The sequence below is a fragment of the Gymnoscopelus braueri genome, assembly GCF_963280865.1.
Source record: "Gymnoscopelus braueri genome assembly, chromosome: 1".
NCBI classification, from domain to species: Eukaryota; Metazoa; Chordata; class Actinopteri; order Myctophiformes; family Myctophidae; genus Gymnoscopelus; species Gymnoscopelus braueri.
Window position 1 is genome coordinate 56,062,799 of NC_137603.1, and position 21,434 is coordinate 56,084,232.

The following is a 21,434-nucleotide window of genomic DNA, read 5'->3' on the forward strand; positions in this document are numbered from 1 at the left end:
TCGTGAACAATAATATACACAGTATGTTTTGTTTGGTTGTGTCTGATTTGTCGACTTGCGTCCCTCTTCTCCTGCCTTTGGTTGAAGGCAGGGGTGTACTGGAGGTGGGGCCGAGTGTCAACGGTGTGAATTAACCCATTAAGACCGGGAACGCATCTGTGTCTTTTTTAGATTTTGGTTATTTTTGAAAAATCTTGACAATTTGTGCAATCTTTGAACATATATATATTTTTAAAGCAAACATTTGTAACTCAAATCTTTGCTTCTGGGGATTCTACAAATGTCTTCTAAATCCTACAGTTTTTTGAAAAACGTATGTTTCTATATCGGTGGTTCTCAAGGACCCCCAAAATGATATGCGTTTGGCCGCGGACCCCCATCTCAAAACGTTTTGTTCCAGAGACCCCCAGAAGCAAAGATTTGAGTTCGCTGTAATAAAAATAAAATAAATTCGCGTACGCGTCAATGCGTGTGACGTAGAGCTCCACTAGTTAAAAAAATCCACAGTACACTCCTGGTTGAGGGTGTCTGTTAATTAAGTACACTACTGACATTGAGGGACTTTAGTCCCTACTCCTTTGAGGTAATCTTTGTCACTACATTTGTACATAATGTGTGGAGTTTGTCCTCTGCATTTACCCATCCTAACTACTAGGAGCAGTGGGCGCGCTATTAATACAGCGCCCGGGGAGCAGTTAGGGGTTAAGTGTCTTGTTCAGGGACAGGGTCGGCTCGGGGGGGGGGTGGGGGGGCAAATCCATCCATTACTACTAGCCTATATATCACCGCTGTCGGGCGGAAACCTTGTATGTCCAAAACGGTTACTTTTCAGGAAATTGGGGACAAACAACCTGTGTTCCAACGAGTTATAATTTAGTCACAAGCTCTTGTTAATACTTTTCATTGGTTAAATATTTATTAAACTATTTCCAACCTGGCGTCTCCACTTTGGGCGTGTCATACAGTAGAGAAAATACCAGATTTATAAGCTCACGTTGTGAGCTTATAAAGATGATGCATCATGATGCATCATGATGCATCATCGCGAGGCGTTGTGAGCTTGTAGGGTGGCGATTCTCGCTACTTTTGCATGACAAAGTCATACAGCGATGTATAAGCTAATGGCATTAATTTATGAAAAAACAAAAGAGATACAAGGTTTCTGCCCGACAGTGACGATATGCAACCATTGTGCCATATGGTGCGAATAAGGCAGAGTTAAACAGTATGGCCCAAAGACTGCACTCTAAATCATGAGCTATATTTATCCTGCAGAGCTGGGTAGAGCTAGTGGGGCTCCCAGTGCTGCCTGGGAGGGTTGACCCGAGCCTGGCTTGCGGTCAGTTGAGGCCAGGGTTCATTGACTGTACCGTGTGGTGAGCAGACTCCACTGGTCTCTGCCCTCTCTCTGACTCTCACCCCCATGGCAATGAAGAGAGGGAGGGAGGGGCAGGCAGGCGGTCCCTGCATCTTCCCTCGGATGCTTAGTATTTTCCTGTTATTGCAGCGACTGTGCGTCAGTTTCCGACTCTATCCCTGGCTGCGCGCGTGCTTGTGTGAGTGTGTGTGTGTGTGAGAGAGACATGTTTCCTGTTGTTGGACCCAGGTATTTTCTCTCTGGTTCTTTGAGACAAGGCATGACTGCCCTCCTCTCCCCTTCCACAGCATTGAGCAGCTGGCCAGAGGCTTAATTCTGACTTAATGCTGCTGTGAAACCTGCTCTCTGTATTCTGATGGATTGACATGCAGCTAGAGAGCGATGATATGTTGTTCTTCTTGTTCTAGACACTTGAGTGGGCCGCTGGTTGTCACTCACGCCCCATATTAATCAACTATTTTAGACCTGCTGGCACTCCAGGTGAATGCACTGAACCACTTGAACCACTGCACGCCTATTTCTGGGGGAACATTCGCCGGAAATAGCAGATCTACAAGCGACGTATCGTGAAATGAGTTGGTGCAGACGGAAGACAGCAGTCCAAGTACAGTTGTAACTCAGGTCTGTTTTACCAAGAATAGAGGGTTTAAGTGGTTAACTATCTGGTACACTAGGAAACTAGGTACTAATATATAATATGCTAAATGCTGGTTACATATTATATTCCAGTTGTTGTGCTGATGGTCATTTGAACAATGCAGAAGGAGGAGAAGTGTCTCCCTCCAGCACAGGACTCATAGATGAATGTAGAAAGTTAAAGTAATACTAGGTAACGTTTTCAACAAAACTAAAGTTAAATTGTATATCTTTTGCGAGTGGCAAAAGTTTCACAACACCCACTCCGTGAATTTCACCCCCGGAAGCCTTTTATTTATATATTTTCTATTGAACGTGTACGGGGGGGACTTTCCCGGGAAAATGACGTTCCTGGCCAACGTCATGACGTCGTGGCCGACGTCCTCAGGAACTACCGCAACGGTTTCCTGTTTGGCCAGGAACTACCGCGCTATTAACAAAAAGGAACCTCACGCTGATTTTAAGATAATGTAGGATTGGAAGATCGAAAAAGAACAGAAAAAGAAAGCACAGCTCATGGTAACTAATGCTCCACTGGCTAAGAGAAACGATCCGTAGATAGTATAAAACAATTAAAAGATCGCTTTTTGAAACGCTTCCGGCTTCCGGTGAAAACGAATGGAATTCTGGGTAATCGAGGACTAGGGAAATTGTATGCAGTGACGGTAGTGACCAGCAGAGGTTGCTAAAAATCGTTATTTGTGATTCTGCATTGTACAACTTTAAGTAATCTGTTGGAACTTCTGGTTTTGGGACCATTTCTAACAGCCAGTCAACACATTGTGGCATCATCTTATGCACTGCGTTGCCTAATTGCTCTAGTGTGCGTGGGTGAGTGTGTGCTTGAGTGAGTGTGTGTGCGTGCATGTGCGTGTTTGTGTGCACACAATGCAGGCTTAAATTCACGTAAGCAATTCTAAGAACATGTTGCTCTCTTGTTGGCTCTTATGTCGTTTCCCTCTTGGGGCCATACTTGCCCTCTGACTCTCTTATTTCTCTATTTCTATAAAGGAAACATTGTAATCTGCACACTGGATCATGCTCCAAAAGATTTCAAATGTATTTTTCTTCCACCATCGTATGTGACGTTTCGAGCCCTAGTGCACTTTGGGCTTTATAGTCTGACATATCTCCTGCTCCTGGCACTTCAGAGTGGATGTGCGTGCTTGTTCCGTTTGTTTACCCATCTCTATGTCTCCTCCCCTCACCTCTCCTCCCTCGTGTCCGCCCCCTTGCAGATGGTTCCATGGGAAGATAACCCGGGAACAGGCGGAGCGGCTCCTCTACCCCCCAGAGACGGGCCTGTACCTGGTGAGGGAGAGCACCAACTACCCCGGGGACTACACCCTGTGTGTGAGCTGTGACAGCAAGGTGGAACACTACCGCATTATCTATCACAACGGCAAGCTGACCATAGACGAGGAGGAGTACTTTGAAAACCTCATGCAGCTGGTGGAGGTGAGGGGGAAGTGTTAATTTAACCCATTATTAAGACGTGAAGCCGAGTCTATGAATGCCTTCTAAATCACGTAGTTCTCAGACTTTCAAGATTTTTAAAAAATGTAAAAAAAATAGCAGATGTACAAGCTTGCAGCGCAGCACGAAGTGACGCGCTGTGAGCTTGCACATCTGCTATTTTTGAATAGCCAACGCTGAAATCTAAAATGACACAGATGCTTTCCCGGTTTTAATGTTAGTTTAACTCACTGACAACGCAGAAGCATGAAACAAAATAGGAAAAGAGCGTGGGTTCAAATCCCTGCTGCTGTGTCCAGTCACATTATCTGTGAGCAAAGCATTGAATCACTAATGGGAAGATACAGTAGGAAGCTATCCTCTTTGCCCACTGGTCACAGCGGCTAATTGAAAACTTGACCTATCAAATCCCATTTTTGAAATTGGAAGAGGATCTTTTGAGAAATGGCTGGCTTGTACCTGCCAAAGTGGCCGGTTGGTCCGCCAGAACGTAGCTAGCCATAGACCATATTCACACAGCGGCCATGTTTCTATGAAGTCAATGAAAGTAGCCACCCCGGGTGGCGGCACTTTCAATGTTAAATTCCAATATGGCCGCTGTGTGAATATGGTCTATGGTTATAACCATGTTGCAAAACTCAGTCCGCTAACAGCCATGTCCTTCAAAGAAACCCTTCTAGGTTATCTGTGGAAGGGTCACTATAGTTCAGACTGAGCGGAGAGTGTAGACAGCAGGAAGGAGTACATGAGAGGAAAAGAGATGGAGGGGAGGGGAAGTGAGGGAGACAGAGAGAACACATCAAAGTAAAGGAGAGGAGAGAGGGTGGGAGAGCTGCCGAGGACAGACAGCTGAAGACAAGGGGGAGAGGAGAGAAAGGCGCATGGAGAGAGGTGGAATATGAACGCTGCGGGATGCAGGACAGGATAGGAAGAAAGGAAATAGGGAGGAGGAGAGAGGTGATGGAAAGGAAAATGAAGGGGGGGACGTGAGAAGGGAGAGAGATGAGGGCAAGAGACGGAGAAAGAGGAGACGATAGAACGCGAGGGAGTGAAAAGGAGGTATGGAGAGGGACAGACAGATAACGAATGATGTAGGGTAGGGTTGTTATCTCAGTGTTACTTGGTGTTCACTCTCTGGCCCTGGAGTGCGTCAGAGACGTGGACAGGAACGAGCTGACTGCTCCTACAACATGTTCATTTAACTCCAGAGTGTGAAAATGGACCCTTACATGTGACAAAGCGACCAGGAGTCGTTAATTTCCAATGAGCGCTGGGAGAGGAGGAGAGACGGAGAACGCAATTGGGCTCTATGCACAGCAGCCATATTGGAAAGAAAATGGCCATCATCCTTACTTCCTTCACAGGTGTTACCAATGATTCTAATAAAGGCTCTGTTCCATTTAGCACAGTGGTACTCAAACTTTTTAATTTCAAGGACCCCATAACTCTGAGAGTGTACACATGGAACCAAATGGACCCTTACAGGTCCATTTGGTTCCATTTGTACACTCTCAGAGTTACACACCCGCAAAGGGGTCATTTGGAACCCCCTCAAGGAACCATGAGGGTCCCTGGACCACACTTTGAGACCAGTGAGTCAACATGCACAATGTCAGCACGCTGACTCTTGAATGGAACACAACTTCAATTAGCATAATTGGTTAGACCTGTGAAGGAAGTAAGGAAGAAGACGCCCGATTTCTTTCCAATATGGCTGGTGTGCAGTCTATAGTGGCTGGCGAACAGGTCGCTGCGTCTTGGCGCTAAACAAAGTTGCTCCAGGCTTCAACTTCAAGCAAATATACACATCGATGCCGGTGTGGCAATAGGCCAATCAGAGTGTAGATGTGCTCGTCTGGCGTTCTGTACCGCTGTGAGAAAATGATTAGATTTTAGTCGCCATTAGTCGTGAAATGGAGGGAAAGCCCCTCCATATGTTGTTTTTGTCATCCATAAAGAGGAACGCATGTGGACACTGAACTGTTCCTGTCATATATTACACTGTGCAAAGACGTCACTCAGAGCCAAACTGCCAGAAATAAGTCAGGCACTGAATGAGTTAACAGTCCAGTCCATATATGGCATACCATTATGCTGATTTGCGCTTATGAAGTGCCATGTTATCAGCCCAGTCCATTTACTGCATGGGCATAGCTTATATCCGATTGGTGATGACGTTGGGCATGTCCAGTCCATATATGGGCTTATCTGTGCGCCTGCGGCAGGCATGCAGCCGCCACAACTTTATCTGTATATAGATGTCAGAACAGCAACAACAACGGTTAGTAGCTGAGGGAAACAAATTTAAGAAATCTACATTTACTCCTTTGTAAATGCATCACAGTGGAGCGCAGGTAGTAAGGGAATGATGCTCTTTGTGGTGTGTGTGTGCAGTGTGTGTCTGCACTGTTGGCAGCCAGATTGTTATCTCGCATAGGCAGACCTCCGTCTGATTACGTAACATTATCTCCAAAGAGGCCAGTACTTTCATAGAGATATGCAGGATGTTTTTCTATGAGCACTTTATGGTAAATGTGTCGGCGGCACAGGGAGATGAAAAGGCTGTGAGCTCAAATCTTAGATCTGATCTATCAGGGAGTGCAGAGCCTGTGTTGTGTACTCTCTAAAACATTCTAAAGAGCGCATTAGCAATGGAAAACAGTCAGCAATTGTTCATAACATATGAGATCTATATGTTATTATTATTGTGTAAACCAGTGGTTCTCACACCGGGGACCCCCAGGGGTTCTTGGGGGGGTTCCAGGGGGTCCCCAGCAAAAGTAGTTAATGTAGCATCACAATCATTTTAACCACTTTATCCATTTATATGTTGGCTATTAAAAAATAGCAGATGTACAAGCTCACAGTGCGTCACTCTGCGAGCTTGTATATGATTTTTTGAAAAATATCGAAAATGTTTAGAAATGTTTGAATATTCTTTAACATAAATATTCTCTTCTGGGGGTCCCTGGCAAAAAAACATTTTCAAATGGGGGTCCGCGGCCAAATACATATCAATGTGGGGGTTCCTGATAAGAAAAGGTTTGAGAACCCCTGGTGTAAACAATGCTTATTCCTAAGTCAATAATTTGATGACGAGCAGGGGTTCCGGTAGGAGACACAAAGAGTCTCCTTTGTGTCTCCTACCAGAACCCCTGCTCGTTAGTTACGAGCAAGTTACACTCACAACGCAACACGTTGTGAGCTTGTAGATCTGCTATTTTCACGTATTATGACATGCCAAAAGAAGGGACGCTAGACTTCATGTGGTTAGCTCATGTACACACTTGTCATTTATGTTATTTTACATGATGACTTACTGTACATACTTGTGCAGTTTCCTTCAAGATCTAGAATCAAGAAGGTTTTACTTAATACAAGTACAAGCAGCCAAATGTTGGGACTTGTTCACAAAAAAATGTAGTGCAACATCCTAAACTTAGTAATATATTAAGTAAGAGAAGAAATAACAATGTAATTTTACAAAATGTACAGTTAGAAACAATATAACATCTTGTCTTATACAAGATTTTGCTTTCAGCCATGAAGCACTACAGCAGACAGATTTAAAGATGGTTTTGTAAGCCTTGAAGCAGCTTGAGACATGAATTGTTCAGGATAATTCAATATTGTCTTAATATTGTATGAACTGAGTTTAGAAGAAGAGGTGTGGTGTTCAAGGAGGATTTATAAGCCTCAAGGCATTGCAGAGTTGTGGAAGGTTGATGAGAGTGCCTCCCAATATTTTGTGCACTACACGTACGTAGTTGTTCTCGAATGTCCCCGTGAAACTATTTAATGACAGGCTGAAATGACTGGAGCTGTGAAGAATGCACTGGAACAGTCAGAGAAGGTCTGGTTGTTCATGTGCTGACATGACTGTCTGTCTCTTGAGCTGCGTTTCATTTGTTTCCCTGTGTTGATGAATCTCACTCTACCAGCACTTCCTTCACTCTGCTCTGCTGCCCTCTGCTGGTGAGGACTGTTACCTCATCATGGTACCTAGTCCAGTCCTCCATACTGATGAGATACAGTTGGATAGAATGGTCCCTGAGAGTGAATTTACGCCCACAAAAAATCTAATCTAATTAACGCACAATTCTAAAGAAGAGAAAAGAAGAAAAATGCCACTCTCAAATAAGTATCAGACACCAGCTTACTGGAGCAGTCAAATATACAATGTAGGCAACATGGGAGTTGCAGTGAGTGTGTATGTGCATGTACAGTATATAGCATATGCCATTTGCTGCGTGTTGTCACTGCTGTTGTATCCTACTGACTTGCCTACCAGTGCGGAGCCCCCACCGGGAGGACGTAGAGCCTTAGTCCAACTCCTCTTGTTGTGTTTGTATAGAGTAGACGCTCAACAAAGCCTGATGCACCACGGTAGATTCGAACCCACAACCTCCGCGGTGGTGGGCAGGCACTTAAGCACTCCTGATTTTTCCTTTGATGAGCTACTTTCAACCTGGTGTCCATATTTTTTGACATATACCATTTAGTCAGGATTTTTCAAAAATAGCCGTTCTACAAGCTTGTAGAATTGTTACAAATTGCTATTTGTGCATCATGTGACAAAGTATATATATAGGACTTAAAGTGGTTAATGGCCAGTTCGGTGACGCAACTCATTACCGCCATTTAGCGGTTGCACAGGTTGGATCCCCAGTGAGCTCAGCTGTCTGCCTCATCCGGTGGATAGACCCGACTGTCCCAGGAACGGAAACAGTCCTAAGTTGGATCCCCGCTGTGCCCATCTGTCCGGTCCCAGTGTCCTGGAGCTAGACTCTTAAATCTAAATCCATCTCTGTGTCACTCTGGGTCAGAGCATCAGCTAAATGACTCAAATGTGAAGGTCCCAAGTATTTGAGCCCCTGCCTCCAGTGTGTCCTTGAGGAAGGACGCCTCCTGAATCGCTACACTGCAATGGATCCATTTGTACACTCTGTAGAGTTAAATGAACACTCTGAATTTTTTACAGTGTACCTAACTGCTCTGTGTGCGGAGGGAAAGAATCAATAGAGTATCACTAGGAGGGAAGGTTTCTACTCAGACATTTTAGACCTGCTCTATGCTGTATGTGATAAATACCATAGACATATAAAGGTAGACGCCTCCTTCGGCTCTGAGGCGTGCTATTACTTGGCGGTGACCGCCCGTTGTAAGAAGGGCATGTGAAAAGACTCTTTGAGTGTCAATAAAGTTTGACAAGAGGCAGCGTGGAGGATTGCACTTGACTCCTGCTGACTTGGGAGATGAGCCTCTATTGACCGCAGCTTTGTTTGTTGCTGTGTGTCTGGGGGGTCAGAGGTCAGCGTCCGTGACCTCTCCCACACCCACACACCACTCCTCTCCTGCTGGTTCCCACATTCAGCTCTCATCATCATCATCATCATCCCCCTCCTCCTCTCCTCTCCTCCCTGCAGCAGCGTGGGGAGACGAGCTGTGGTGAATGGAATGGAAGAGCATCACCTTGTGATTCCATCCTGTTATGGAATGTCTTATTTAACCACAAGCCCTACAGTATATTTGCCATATGACAAATAATGAAATGGCCAATCTTGTGAGCTTGCAAATGTACTATTTAGCTATTTTTGAAAACACAAAAATTACCAAATTGAACATATTTTGAAAAATGTTGAGACGTTTTGATATATTTTTTCATGTGCCCAAATTAGGGACACTAGGGTTTATGTGGTTACTGGTTACTGGTTACTTTTGTTTACCCGGTGCGCACTGCGTACTGCTGAGTTTGGCTGTTTATCTGGTTCTGTCTCTGCCTCTGTCTGAGACACCATTGTTCACACCCCCAGGCGTGACTTTGCCTCCACTTCTGTTCTCATTGTCCGACATGTTTTAGTTTTGGTGTGTAGTGTACTGTGTGTAGGGTTTCAGTTGACAATGTGTACACAGTAGGTGATAAGAAACCTACACATCAGCAGAAGCTAGACTTGCTCCATCCACTCTCCTCTAAATAAATGAACAAATAGCAGAAAGATTATATATTGACAAATAACTAATTTCTTGTTTTATTTACTGTGTATTAGACTTTGTCTTTGGGTACTTAGAAAAGCGCTATATACATTTTAGATATTTTTATTATTTGTATTATGTTGTATAAGACGACATCCACATTTTTGCTTGGAAATATGTGTTTTCCTTGTCAGGTCGGCTTCATGAACAAATCAGCTTGCTTGCCTTCTGTCAGACACTTTTGAGGACCATAGTGGAAATATGTGTTTTTAACTTTACTTTTATGTGTTATCCTCAACTAATATTGATTTGGTCAGCAAAATGTCATGTTGAATGATTGATGTGTTGAAGATCTATCAGTAAAAATCAATCCATGCAACCAAGCTTGCCATAAAAGCAGTCTCTCTTTCTCCCCCTCTCTCACTCTCACACTCTCTTTCACACTCTCTCTCTTAGCATTACACCAAAGATGCTGATGGGCTGTGCACGAGGCTGATTAAACCTAAGCTGATGGAGGGAACAGTGGCGGCGCAGGATGAGTTCTCCAGGAGTAAGGACAAGCATACCAAGATCACCCGATGCAGCACATGCACACTCACTCACTCACTCACACACACGTGCACTCTCACTCACACACGCGTGCACTCTCACTCATCCTCTGTAATGCTGTGCTATTGTCCTAGCACAAATAGGCTAAGGGTTATTAATCTCACTCAGAGACACTGCTGTGCTGTCTGTCTGGAGACAGATCAACCCCAGCAGACACGAGACCCAACATCAAAGGCCCCGCTTTTACAAATGGCCTCAACATGTGACTGAATTGACCTGAATTATGTGCTGTAGTGTTGGTCAACAACAATCAGATCACCTGGGACTCTGCTTTGTTATTGAACAACACTTGAACACACACAGTAATTGCGGTTTGAATTCACCCGAGATGTGTTGAAGATCTGATCCAACTTAACTTGAGTTGGTTTGAACTCAATTCAGGTGTTATTCGGCTAACACAGCTGGAATGATTCATGTTTGAAACGCACGATAGTGTCAGAAATAAATGTGGCTTAAATGTCAAATTATGCTCTTTGTGAGTCAAAGTACGACAAAAGTGATGTCAAAACAATAAAAATCTGTATGTTGTGTACCTTTTGAAACAATTAGCGGTCGTCTGTCGCAGATGCTTCGTAAAATATTGCATACTCAGACAGTGTACATTTTGTTGACAAAGACTAAGGGCAGATTCAGACTATGGTCCCGGGTGCGCACCCCGGACCACTTGGCAGATGTTGTGATAGTGTGAACGTAGCGTACCGTTCCCCGTAACGGATCACCATACCGTACCCGAGACCACCTAGGGAGGTAGTCTCGCATCCGGATCATGCGTACTCTAGTACGGAACGCTGCAATGTGAATCCATCCGTACCAACAGAAGGAAGTGGACTGCTATCATGATTTATCATTTAGATGTTTTTATAATGACACATTATTTTACCTGGGTTGTACCTTCTCATGATTCTACTTGAATGTTGACAAGAAATAATAATCCCGCTAGTGTTTGTGTAGTGCGAGCCGTGAAAAAAAATAAACAAAAAACTGTCTGCCGCTAGGATAATTATACCAAGGATAAGTCAGTGGCGTCACTGCTAAAATACTAAGGATGAGTCAGTGACATCACTATATGATAATTACAGACAACGTTACATTGCAAGGTTTCAAAGACCAGCACACACACTGCTTTGGTTGTGTATTTTTGTTCTGTTAATGTTATAACTCAAGACAACGTCAGGAACAAAGTAAAACTTTATTATTCACTCTAAACTCTTACAAGTTACTCTTTTTCTGTGAATGACATTCTCTATCTCCCAAAGCCCCATAGTCCACAGCGCCCCCATGAGGCACATAAGTACCATTACTGTTGAAAGAAGTGTACTCGGGTACGGAAGAATCTTGGCCAATGTGAATGCTGGCCAGCTAGGAGAGGCCAATCGTACTCGGGAACGGTTCGAATCAATCGGACCCAGTCTGAATCCACCCTAAAAGACTAAGATTTTGATATTTAGTCGACTAAGACTAAACAATTTCAGATGACTACAATAGGACTAAAACTAAAAGACTAAGACTAAATCAGAATTTGCTGTCAAAATTAACACTGTACTCAGATTAGGTGACAAGATGAAGTAAGCTCCATTACCAAGGACCATTGTGAGACACACACAAAGCATAACTGAGGTGAAGACCTTAAGTATTCACCTCTTTCTCACTTCATTCCTCGAAAAGATGCCCACCACCATGGTTACTCAGTGGTATTGCCTTTTAGTTAAACTTGTAGCACAGACTTCTATCTATCTGTGTTTTTTATTTGCTTGTGTTTTTTGTGTCTCCAGGTGGCTGGGCTCTCAACAGGAAAGAGCTAAAACTACTGCAGACCATCGGCAAAGGAGAGTTTGGAGGTGAGGAGCTGAGCGGAGGGCCTGGTTGACATGTTTTACAATATTCCACAGTAAAAGAAAAAAACAATGGCGTGGATCTTGAGATCCACGTGGGAACAGTGTGGCTACATGTGGATCTTGGACTTTGTGTGGCCATCCTGTAATGTCAGTCGTCTATGATGTATCCATGTCACATGACTCCAAATGTGGGCAAGGATTCAGCCTGATCTGAGCCCCTTTGATGTCCGTAATTAAAAAAAAATATTATTAAAAGATAAATGGCATAAAAATAAAACATAAAATGTGGTGCTGATCAGTCCTAGCCTGGTAAACCCTCCCTCCGGAAATCTCATTTCCATTTGATTTCAGGAGTGAGTCTGGCCTGATCCGCCTTTCTGCAATATTGGCTGTGCTGGAGTTGGGCGGGAGTAATACCGTTGACTGACAACCCCTTCAGCCAATGATAATTTTTCCCCTTCAGCCAATCAGCAGTTCACCAGTCTTAATGTGACGCAACGAGACTTTTGAGACAGCCATACCCAAAATGGGTTGCCTTTTTCGGATACAATGGTGTCACTGCCCGCCCCTACCGGTTCTCTAAATTTTTATTTTTAAATAGGCTTTGTCATGATTAATTGACCACATATATGAAGTTAAACAACTAAATTCTATCCAAACGATATCTTATAAGTAAATTCCGTGCCTCAAAATAGAAGTTAGAGAGCTTTTTGAAGTAAAAAAATAGCGGAGAATTGGCCGCACAAGAAAAAGATGGCTGCCGTTCGTGTTTTGGGCTCACTCGAACTCGCCACCTGATTGGCCAACGTAAGCTGTCAATCACAGAACAATGAGCGACGACGCTGATAGGCCCGGCCGTTTGGCATACACAGCCAATATTGCAGAAAGGCGGATCAGGCCAGACTCACTCCAGGAATCAAATAGAAATGAGATTTCCGGAGGGAGGGTTTACCAGGCTAGATCAGTCCAGCGGTTTGCAAGATTAACACTAGATACACAAACAGGTGGCTTGCTTCCTGCAAAGACGCGCCGTAAAAGCTACATCCATTATACTGTAATCAGATCTTGTAATGGCGACTAATAGACTATTTAAAGCCAGCATAAGCAAAGTTTTGCATACTAACTCATTCAGAATGAGTCTATTGGTCGAATATGTTCACCCGTTCAATGAATCTGATTTGCCCTCTAGGCACACGAATAACAACATTACCGATAAATAAACGCACTTCTAAAATATTGTGTTTGTGTCATCAGATGTGATGGTAGGCGACTACAGAGGGACCAAGGTGGCGGTGAAGTGCATCAAGAACGATGCCACCGCTCAGGCATTCATCGCTGAGGCTTCCGTCATGACGTAAGGCTTTTGATGACCGACGCTGGGCACGCATTTCTGTTGCATTGATTGATTGAATATTAACACATTTTGAGCGGGAACCCCTATTTGTTACTAATATCTTTCAACCTTTTGGGGTTCCTCTTGCTATGTACAGTATCAGCATACGTTTTTTGTCATTTTTAAAAACATATTTGAGGTTTTTCATAAAACTAAGGTTAGGATTTAGAAGGCGTTTTTAGAATCGGCCTCAGGTCTAAATGGGTTAAAGTACAATATAATTTTTCATTGTGGTCCATTGTACTCGATGCATCAGTAATACATGCAGTAATGCAAATACAATACATATTGGAGTAAAGCTCAGTTGAATTATAAGGTATATTTACAGAGAAAGGAGAGGTGGGGGTCAGAGGATTCTACTACCAAGGTGTTCAAGGAGTTAAACTATGCTCACTTTTAGTAATTGCATTAATACATATTTTGCCATGTGCATGTATGTGTGCATGTGTGTTGCTGAGCCATGCTGTGTGTAAATTTTTCTGCATTTTCTGTAGCTCTGTTAAACCACTACTGTATTTCTGAATGTTATTTAACGTATTATTTAATTCACTCGATTCAATATAAAGCATTTAAGAGTGCGTGTGTGTGTGTGTTTGTTTGGTTACTTGCTTCCCATTTTGAAATGTCAGTTTGTAACCTGTGATTACTCCCTGTTATCCCCCTAGATATATATTATATAATCTGTGTTTACTGTCACAAAACATTAAACAAACATCCATACAGTGCTATTGCTCAATGCTGTCTGTGTGCCCCACCCACAGGCAGCTGAGGCACAACAACCTGGTCCAGTTACTGGGGGTGATCGTGGAGGAGAGAGGCAGCCTCTACATCGTCACAGAATACATGGCCAAGGTCTGACCACTTCTCTACCGTCCACACCTCCACCTGTTTCAGTTGGTAGATCTGTTCATTTTCAAAGCCATTAAAAGGGAACTAATGGATTTGCTGATTATAATACATTTGCCAAAACAATACAGGACCCTGTGTATAAACTAACGCAATATCACAACAATATCTCTCCCTACTGATGTATGTCTTTTTGTCCACAACCTTGTTAGAACAACTGACAACTCACTTTTGAATCCTGGTTCTCTGGCTAACTCCTTTCAACCTGGTGTCCCTAATAGCTTAACAACGCGTTTGTAGAGCTTGTAGATAGTCAAAGTATATGTACCCCCACTTGAACCCCAGCATCCATATTCTTAGCCAAATAATAGCAGATCTACAGGCTCACAAAGCTTGGCTAATTTTGGTGAAGATATTTGGTGTAGACGCTAAACTGAGTTGGCTCTGTGTACTTCGCCCGTCCCCCCAACAAATATATTGGGTTGTAGTTTAAAGGACAACTTAGTTTTTTTTACAACCAAGGTTTATATTTTAGCTTGTATTTAAAGTAAATAAAAGATGAGTGTTATTTTTTTTTCATTTACTGCTTTCTATAGTTTTAGCAATTTTCGCGATATTTTTTACAGTGGGCGGGGGCATTCTGTCCGGTGGCTAAATATGTATTTTTTACACAATAAAAAAGGTCCTGTGGTCTTTGATGGGCAGATGTGAGTTATTGGGGGCTAGAAGAGCTACTGTAAATAATAATAAAGAAAACGCTGGGTTAGTGTGTAAAAACCCAGCTCTTTCAACTTTAAGTTGATTTATTTGCAGTGTATGCAATAAGAGCCGGTGTTTCAAAATACAAAATGCTTACACTGCTCTTGACTTGCATATTTTATTTGTATGCAAACATTTACACAGTGTAATTTCCGATGCGTCATTGGCGTACCAGTGTATATTGTTTACTCTTGCTTACTATTCTCATTATTATTTTCTGTCATCTTTCTAGTTTCTACCCTCCTCTTTCCTCTAACATCTAGCCAGGTTTCTGCACAGTTGTTCACCCTAATTGCTCCTGTGTTAAAGTCGTTGTGTAACTGTCCCCTCCACAGGGCAGTCTAGTTGACTACCTCCGCTCCCGAGGACGAACCGTGCTGGGTGGCGACTGCCTACTAAAGTTCTCTCTGTAAGTGTCCTTCACCAGCCAGACACTCTTAAGTACATTAGCATAAACAAAATCACGCTAAATCTCATTAGGTTTTCAAACTGATTTTTTTTTAGAAGGACACCGAGATACTTGACAGGCATTATGAAACTCAAACTGTAAGTGACAACTGGTTGGCGGAGGCATACAACAGCGATGCTATAATTCTAATATTTTCTAAATGTTTTAACGGTATATTTAACGGTATGTATTATATTTGTATGTGTCCTAGTGCTGCTCGTAAAACACTTTAAGCCACATTCTGAAGGTAACATGGATTAAAGTTCTCAGTCGCCACGACTGATTTCATTTTTTTGGTATTCTATAGAAGACAGCATGTCTTCTATGGAAGCGTGTGTGCACCTAGAATAGCCGATCTACAAGCTCTCACGGCTATTTTCAGCTATTATACGATTGGAGCATTTGAAGTGGTCAAACTAGCAATATGTTCAGAAGCATCTTCCATAAAACCCTAATGGTCGTTAGGATGTTTCATAAAAGCAAAGGTTAAAGCCTCGATCTGTGATTTCTTCACCTGGTTGGCTCTATGTAGAACAGCAGGAACAATATTACCTAAAACCATCATAATTGTACATATTGTTTTAATTGACAATTGAATTCCACGTGTGTTTTTTCAGTGACGTGTGCGAGGCCATGGAGTACCTGGAGACCCAGAACTTTGTCCACAGGGACCTGGCGGCCCGCAACGTGCTCGTATCCGACGACAACATTGCCAAGGTCAGCGACTTTGGCCTGACCAAGGAAGCCTCTTCTGTACAGGACACTGCCAAACTGCCCGTCAAGTGGACCTCCCCCGAAGCCCTCCGAGAGAAGGTGAGAGGAGATGGTTCTTCACAGACCTGGGTTACTTGACAGGAGCTGTTTTTTTTATCATTGTCTCGGTTTGCTTTAACGTTCCCGGGGTACTAGATGGGCAGGATTCAATAACGCATAGCATCAGGCCAAGTTACCCTCTTAAAACCCTATACACTTGGGTCCCCCCAGGGGCCGGTACTTGGTCCCCTCCTTTTTTCCCCCTTTACACCAAATCTCTTTGCCGAAAAGAGACGATCTACCAGCTCGCAATGTGTTATGAGCTTGTAGATCTGCAATTTTCACAGAATGTTCGCCTATTATGACATGTCCAGAATAGGGACATTAGGGTTCATGAGGTTAAATGACATCAGATAAGTCGTCACAGTGAACATGCTAAATTGGCTTTGAGATGTTCTTGTGTGATTGAACCATGTTTGTCTCATTTTATTATCCCGTGTGGTAAACTCTTGGATGCTAAAACATATCACTGTCAGCTATTTGCTAATGCTGCTTGATGGATTTGATGCAGTTAGATGACCATCTATTTGATAAATGAATGATTTGTGATGTTTTTCTTTTCATATCCCACAGAGGTTCTCCACGAAGTCTGACGTGTGGAGCTACGGAATCCTGCTTTGGGAGATCTACTCTTTTGGGCGTGTGCCTTACCCTAGAATTGTAAGTAATCTTACCTGTGGTTCACTGACAACATCTACGGTATGTGGAAACTAATGAGAGTGTAATGTCCTGTGCTCAACTGTGCCTTTTTGTTGTGCTGGCAAAATGTACTTTTTGGCTCATTTGCACAATGAAAGAATATAGAAGCAACACGATAAAAGCACAGAAGGATGAGGTAAAAGAAAAAAACGTTGCAAGTCAATTTGTACAGCTAAGAATAAAGTAAATAAGTGGTTCAGCAAAACCTCTCACCTCTCCAATGCAAAGTAAAGAAGGTGGTGTTCTGCGACAAATTCGAAAGTTGGTCCAAATGTGATTATGGTTAATGACTGTCTGGGAACTGTGACCTCACAACACCAGTAGAGGGCAGGCTTCATTGTAGAAATGCAGTGCAAGGTGATTCAAAGCAAGCAATGTTTAAATGAGTGTATTAGATGCTTGGCAGACCTCCCATGTTGATACTGTAGAATCAGACGCATATCCCTCCTCTACTCACTCTGACATGCCCTCGTCTTGAAGGGCGAGAATAAATAGTCCACTCTGTTCTCATCTCCCATAATTCTTCTCCAAGCACTTTTCTCTTACATGAGATCTCGTAAGATCACAGGAATATTGACACCGTACAGTAGCTGCTTACCCTGCATTCCTCACTGTTCATTTCTCTTAATGTTAACAATGATACAACTGTAGCTTGTTCTCAGTTTTATTTGTATAGCACATTTCAACAACAAGGCAATTTACAATGTGCTTGACACAGAACATCAAGCAAAGGAAACACAATTATACAATGATATTAGGATTCATAAAACAAAATAAGTAAAACATATACAGTTACAGTGCAGAAGAGAAAGAAAAAGAAAAAAGTTGCACTCATTGACAGTGAGCCGAGAGCACCAGTTAGATCCTTCACCACACTGACCTTGGCGTCCCCCTTTCTCTCTCTCTCTTTATTTTTTTTACATTTCCCCAAATTGTTTCATTTTTTCCCCTTTTTTTCAACAATAGCAAGAATAGCAGATCTAAAAGCTCACGATGCTTCGCTACGCGACGCGTCATGTCCTACCCGAGATTCTGGGTCCTCTGCACAAGTGCTGAAATATTTACAATTGAGCTACTAGACTAGAGCATGCCTGCTCGCTGAGGGGAGAAATTGAATTTCGACCTTCAGGCAGTACCACTTATCAACCACTAGTGGTCCTACCTTACCACAGGATAATAGAGCATAGCAGTGTATTTATATTAATTATTTTAATAAAGGACGGCACCGAGCAGATATGCAAGCTCATAGCGCGGCACTCGGTGCCGCGCTATGAGCTTGTATATCTGCTATTTTTGAATAGCCAAAGAAATCTAAAATGACAGAGATGCGTCCCCGTATTGAATGGGTTATAATGTTATATTATCATTCAAATCACCTTGTGCTCCTCTCCCCCCTCTCCCCCCTCCAGCCCCTGAAAGAGGTGGTGCCGCGGGTGGAGAAGGGCTACCACATGGACGCCCCGGACGGCTGCCCGCCAGTGGTCTACGACCTGATGAAGCAGTGCTGGACCCTGGACTGTGTGGTCAGGCCCTCCTTCCGCATGCTGAGGGAGAAGCTGCAGCATATCAGAGCCAAGGAGCTCTACCTGCCGTGAAGAGGAGCGAGGGAGGGAGGAGGGTGAAGAGGAGGAGGAGGAGGACAAAAACGCAGCCATAGACAGAAAGAATAAAGAAGAGGAGGAGGAGGAGGAGGAGGAGGGTGGAGGCTGGGGCACAGCAACTGTCTGTCTGTGTACCTTGCCTGTCTGTCTGTCCACCACCTGCCCCGCCCCTCTCTGGACCACTACTTCCAGTACCACCACTACCTACCAACACCTCCACCTGACCAAGTTGTTGATCTGTGGGACTGCAATACTGCCCCCACCCACCCACCCCCCTATCTCTCCTGACCTCCCCTCAGCTGTCCGTCGTCAAGCCTCCTCTGCTTCCATTAAACTAAAGGACGGTTTCCTGTATGTGTTGTATAGCTTTTTGCTGGACTGTTCACACCTCTCCCCCCCTCTCTCTCTCTCTCTCTCTCTCTATCCCCCCTCTGTGGGCCATGACTGTATTTCTCCTCTCTCTCTCTCTCTCTCTTTCTCGGTCCAAGATACTCCTCTTCTGCCACTCTGAGATCAATATCTTTTTTTCCCCTCCTCCTCCTCTCCTGGACATGACAATAATTGGTGTGGGGGGGGGGCTGGCCTTTTCCTCCACGTATTTGTCAGGTGCTCTATCTATATATCTATCTATCTATCTATCTCTCTGCCCCCCTCCATTTCTCCTCTCTCTCTCTCTCTCTTTTTCTCTGAGCCCCTCATTCCTGGATCTCTGTGTTGTTGAGTGGCTCTGCATGCTTTTCATTAACCCTTCCATATTCCTGATTCTATTCTTCCATCACATCACATCCCACCCTTCCTATCCAGCCCATACCCCCCCCACCCCCTCCCCCCCTCCCAGTGTGTCCGTGTGGGGCCTTCGTTCTGTGCCAAAGTGCCTCCAGTCAACAGCGCTCCAGATTTACCCCCACCCCCCCCCCCACCCCTGCCAAGCCTCCAAAACTCCTCCAGTCAAACTGTTGTCTTTCGATTCTTTTTTTTTTATACGTTTTTTTTTTTATTGTTTTCTTTTTGTTCCAAGGGGTGGTTTATTTGTCTTAGTGCTGTCTACATCCCCCCTCCCCCCCTCTCACACACACACACACACACACACACACACACACACACACACACACACACACACACACACACACACACACACACACACACACACACACACACACACACACACACAGTCTCTCTCTTTCTCCTGGATTTATGGGGGGGGGGTGGAGTTCTTGATGTGTTCATAAGGAGAGTGTGAACGCCAACAGAGGAGGCGTAGCCGGTAAACGTAACGACCCTCCAACCTCAGCTTTGTGGCTCCTCCTCCTCCTACCTACTGATTCGCCGCCGCCGCCATCATCTCCACGGCCACAAGGACACAGCAGGAAGAGAGAGAGAGAGAGAGGGCGGGATTGGGGCAGTTAACACACAACACGCACACACACACACAAAACATGGTCGGTTCATCATATGTGGGCTTGTTTTATATTAAAATATATTTAAAGGATTAAAAAATAAAAAAAAAGGAAAAGGAAGTGACTGGGGTTTGGGGGACAAAAAAAAGGAAGTCAAGGAGGTCAGAGAAAATGACTGCTATTGGATGAGAACGTGGTCAGTGTCAATGACCATTGGGGGTTTGGGGGGGGTTGGGCTGGTGCATGCTGGGAGAGGCCTTTTGGGGTTTAACTGTCAGTGCTTTAAATGTTCATTGTTTTATTATGCTACCATGATTAAGAATAAATCATTCCATCTGAACAGCGTGGAAATCGACATCTGGACAGTAATATTATGGGCAGAGGGAAGTTCATATTGTCTGTCAGGTGGGAACCTCATATGTCCAAAACTGTTACTTTTCAGGATTCTAATTAAAAAAAAAGCCAAAGTAGCAGATCTACCAGCTTGTGGATCTGCTACTTTAGATACTTTTGTGTGATGCTGTAGTATGATCAAGTAGGGCATTAAATTACGAAAAAAAACATAAAAGTAAAAATTTGGAGATAAGAGGTTGTGGGCACTGGGGGCGTGTCCTCTCCTCTGTGTCATCAGTGCCCATACCCTAGGTGGGGTTGGCGAAAGGGCCTTTTCTGTGTGGAGTTTGCATGTTCTCCCCGTGTTCCTTAGGGTAGGTACCCTCACAAAAACATGCAGTAATCCTGGTCACTGTACTGCCTCCCCCCTGGCCCGCCTGATGGAGGGGAAAGGAAGTGGTTGGAATAACGTGTTCCTTCCACACGCTACGTCCAACCGGGGAAACTCCCCCTGTCGGGTGATAAGAAGGCTTGCTAGCTCTCATGCATTGAAGGAGGCATGAGCTCGGCTCTGAGCTCTCCCTTGGTTGGCAGAGGGAGTGTAGTGCCCAGGATTACTTAGACAATTGGCACTGGGTGAAAAAAAATTTGGTTACAAAATCGTGGGATACTGCAGCAGCAATAATTATGAAACATACACGGGTATAGGAAAGGCTGAAGGTGTGTCCACAGTACAGGAGGCAAAGATATTTTGTCATGCGGCGTGATTACATGCAAAGTAAAGGAAAAGATGGGAATTAGTGCAACGTTGCATCGGGCAGGTGCAAATGAGTCGAACTGAGCATGAAGATGTGAAATTCGCCTCGGAAGAGGCAAATTTATAATCTTCACTCGAGTTGAACATATGGAAATATGTGTACAGTGATAGTCAGCATGTGTGAATAGGCAAATAGGTGAACACGCGAATAAACCCAGAGACCAAAATCACGTCAATAAAGTGACGTGAAGTACACATGTATCTTCTCCTCCTGTGTGAACACATCTTAAAAGTCAAGAACTAAACCAAAGCTAAATGAAAGATTATCTAAAATAAAGAAGACTTCGATTGAGCTTAGATTCTTGCACTCGACATCTGCACTGAGTCTCTGAATGAGTGAATGTGTACTGGACCAACTTATAATAGTCTAACAACTGCACTGCTGCATTAAATCCAGAGGGGGGTGCTGTTTTTCTAATAT

The 21,434-nt window shown here is 43.8% G+C and overlaps 1 protein-coding gene and 1 long non-coding RNA gene across 3 annotated transcripts in view; one reads left to right on the forward strand and one right to left on the reverse strand.

Moving 5' to 3' along the window:
• cskl (c-src tyrosine kinase-like) overlaps positions 1 to 19,952 on the forward strand; it is a 78,551-nt gene extending 58,599 nt beyond the window's left edge. For both annotated transcript variants that reach the window (XM_080440626.1, XM_080440627.1), the window contains exons 5-13: positions 3,253 to 3,472; positions 9,920 to 10,013; positions 11,845 to 11,910; positions 13,162 to 13,261; positions 14,062 to 14,152; positions 15,241 to 15,314; positions 15,971 to 16,166; positions 16,740 to 16,826; positions 18,275 to 19,952. In XM_080440626.1, coding sequence (XP_080296752.1) covers positions 3,253 to 3,472; positions 9,920 to 10,013; positions 11,845 to 11,910; positions 13,162 to 13,261; positions 14,062 to 14,152; positions 15,241 to 15,314; positions 15,971 to 16,166; positions 16,740 to 16,826; positions 18,275 to 18,460 — 1,114 coding nt within the window. In that variant the 3' untranslated portion in view covers positions 18,461 to 19,952. The remainder of the gene's footprint in view (positions 1 to 3,252; positions 3,473 to 9,919; positions 10,014 to 11,844; positions 11,911 to 13,161; positions 13,262 to 14,061; positions 14,153 to 15,240; positions 15,315 to 15,970; positions 16,167 to 16,739; positions 16,827 to 18,274) is intronic.
• Positions 18,998 to 20,299, reverse strand: LOC308094276. Its single transcript, XR_013933934.1, has 2 exons — positions 19,585 to 20,299; positions 18,998 to 19,529 (listed from the first exon to the last, which is right to left on the reverse strand). It is a non-coding gene; the product is annotated as an uncharacterized lncRNA (long non-coding RNA).
• Between the last annotated feature and the right edge of the window lie 1,135 nt (positions 20,300 to 21,434).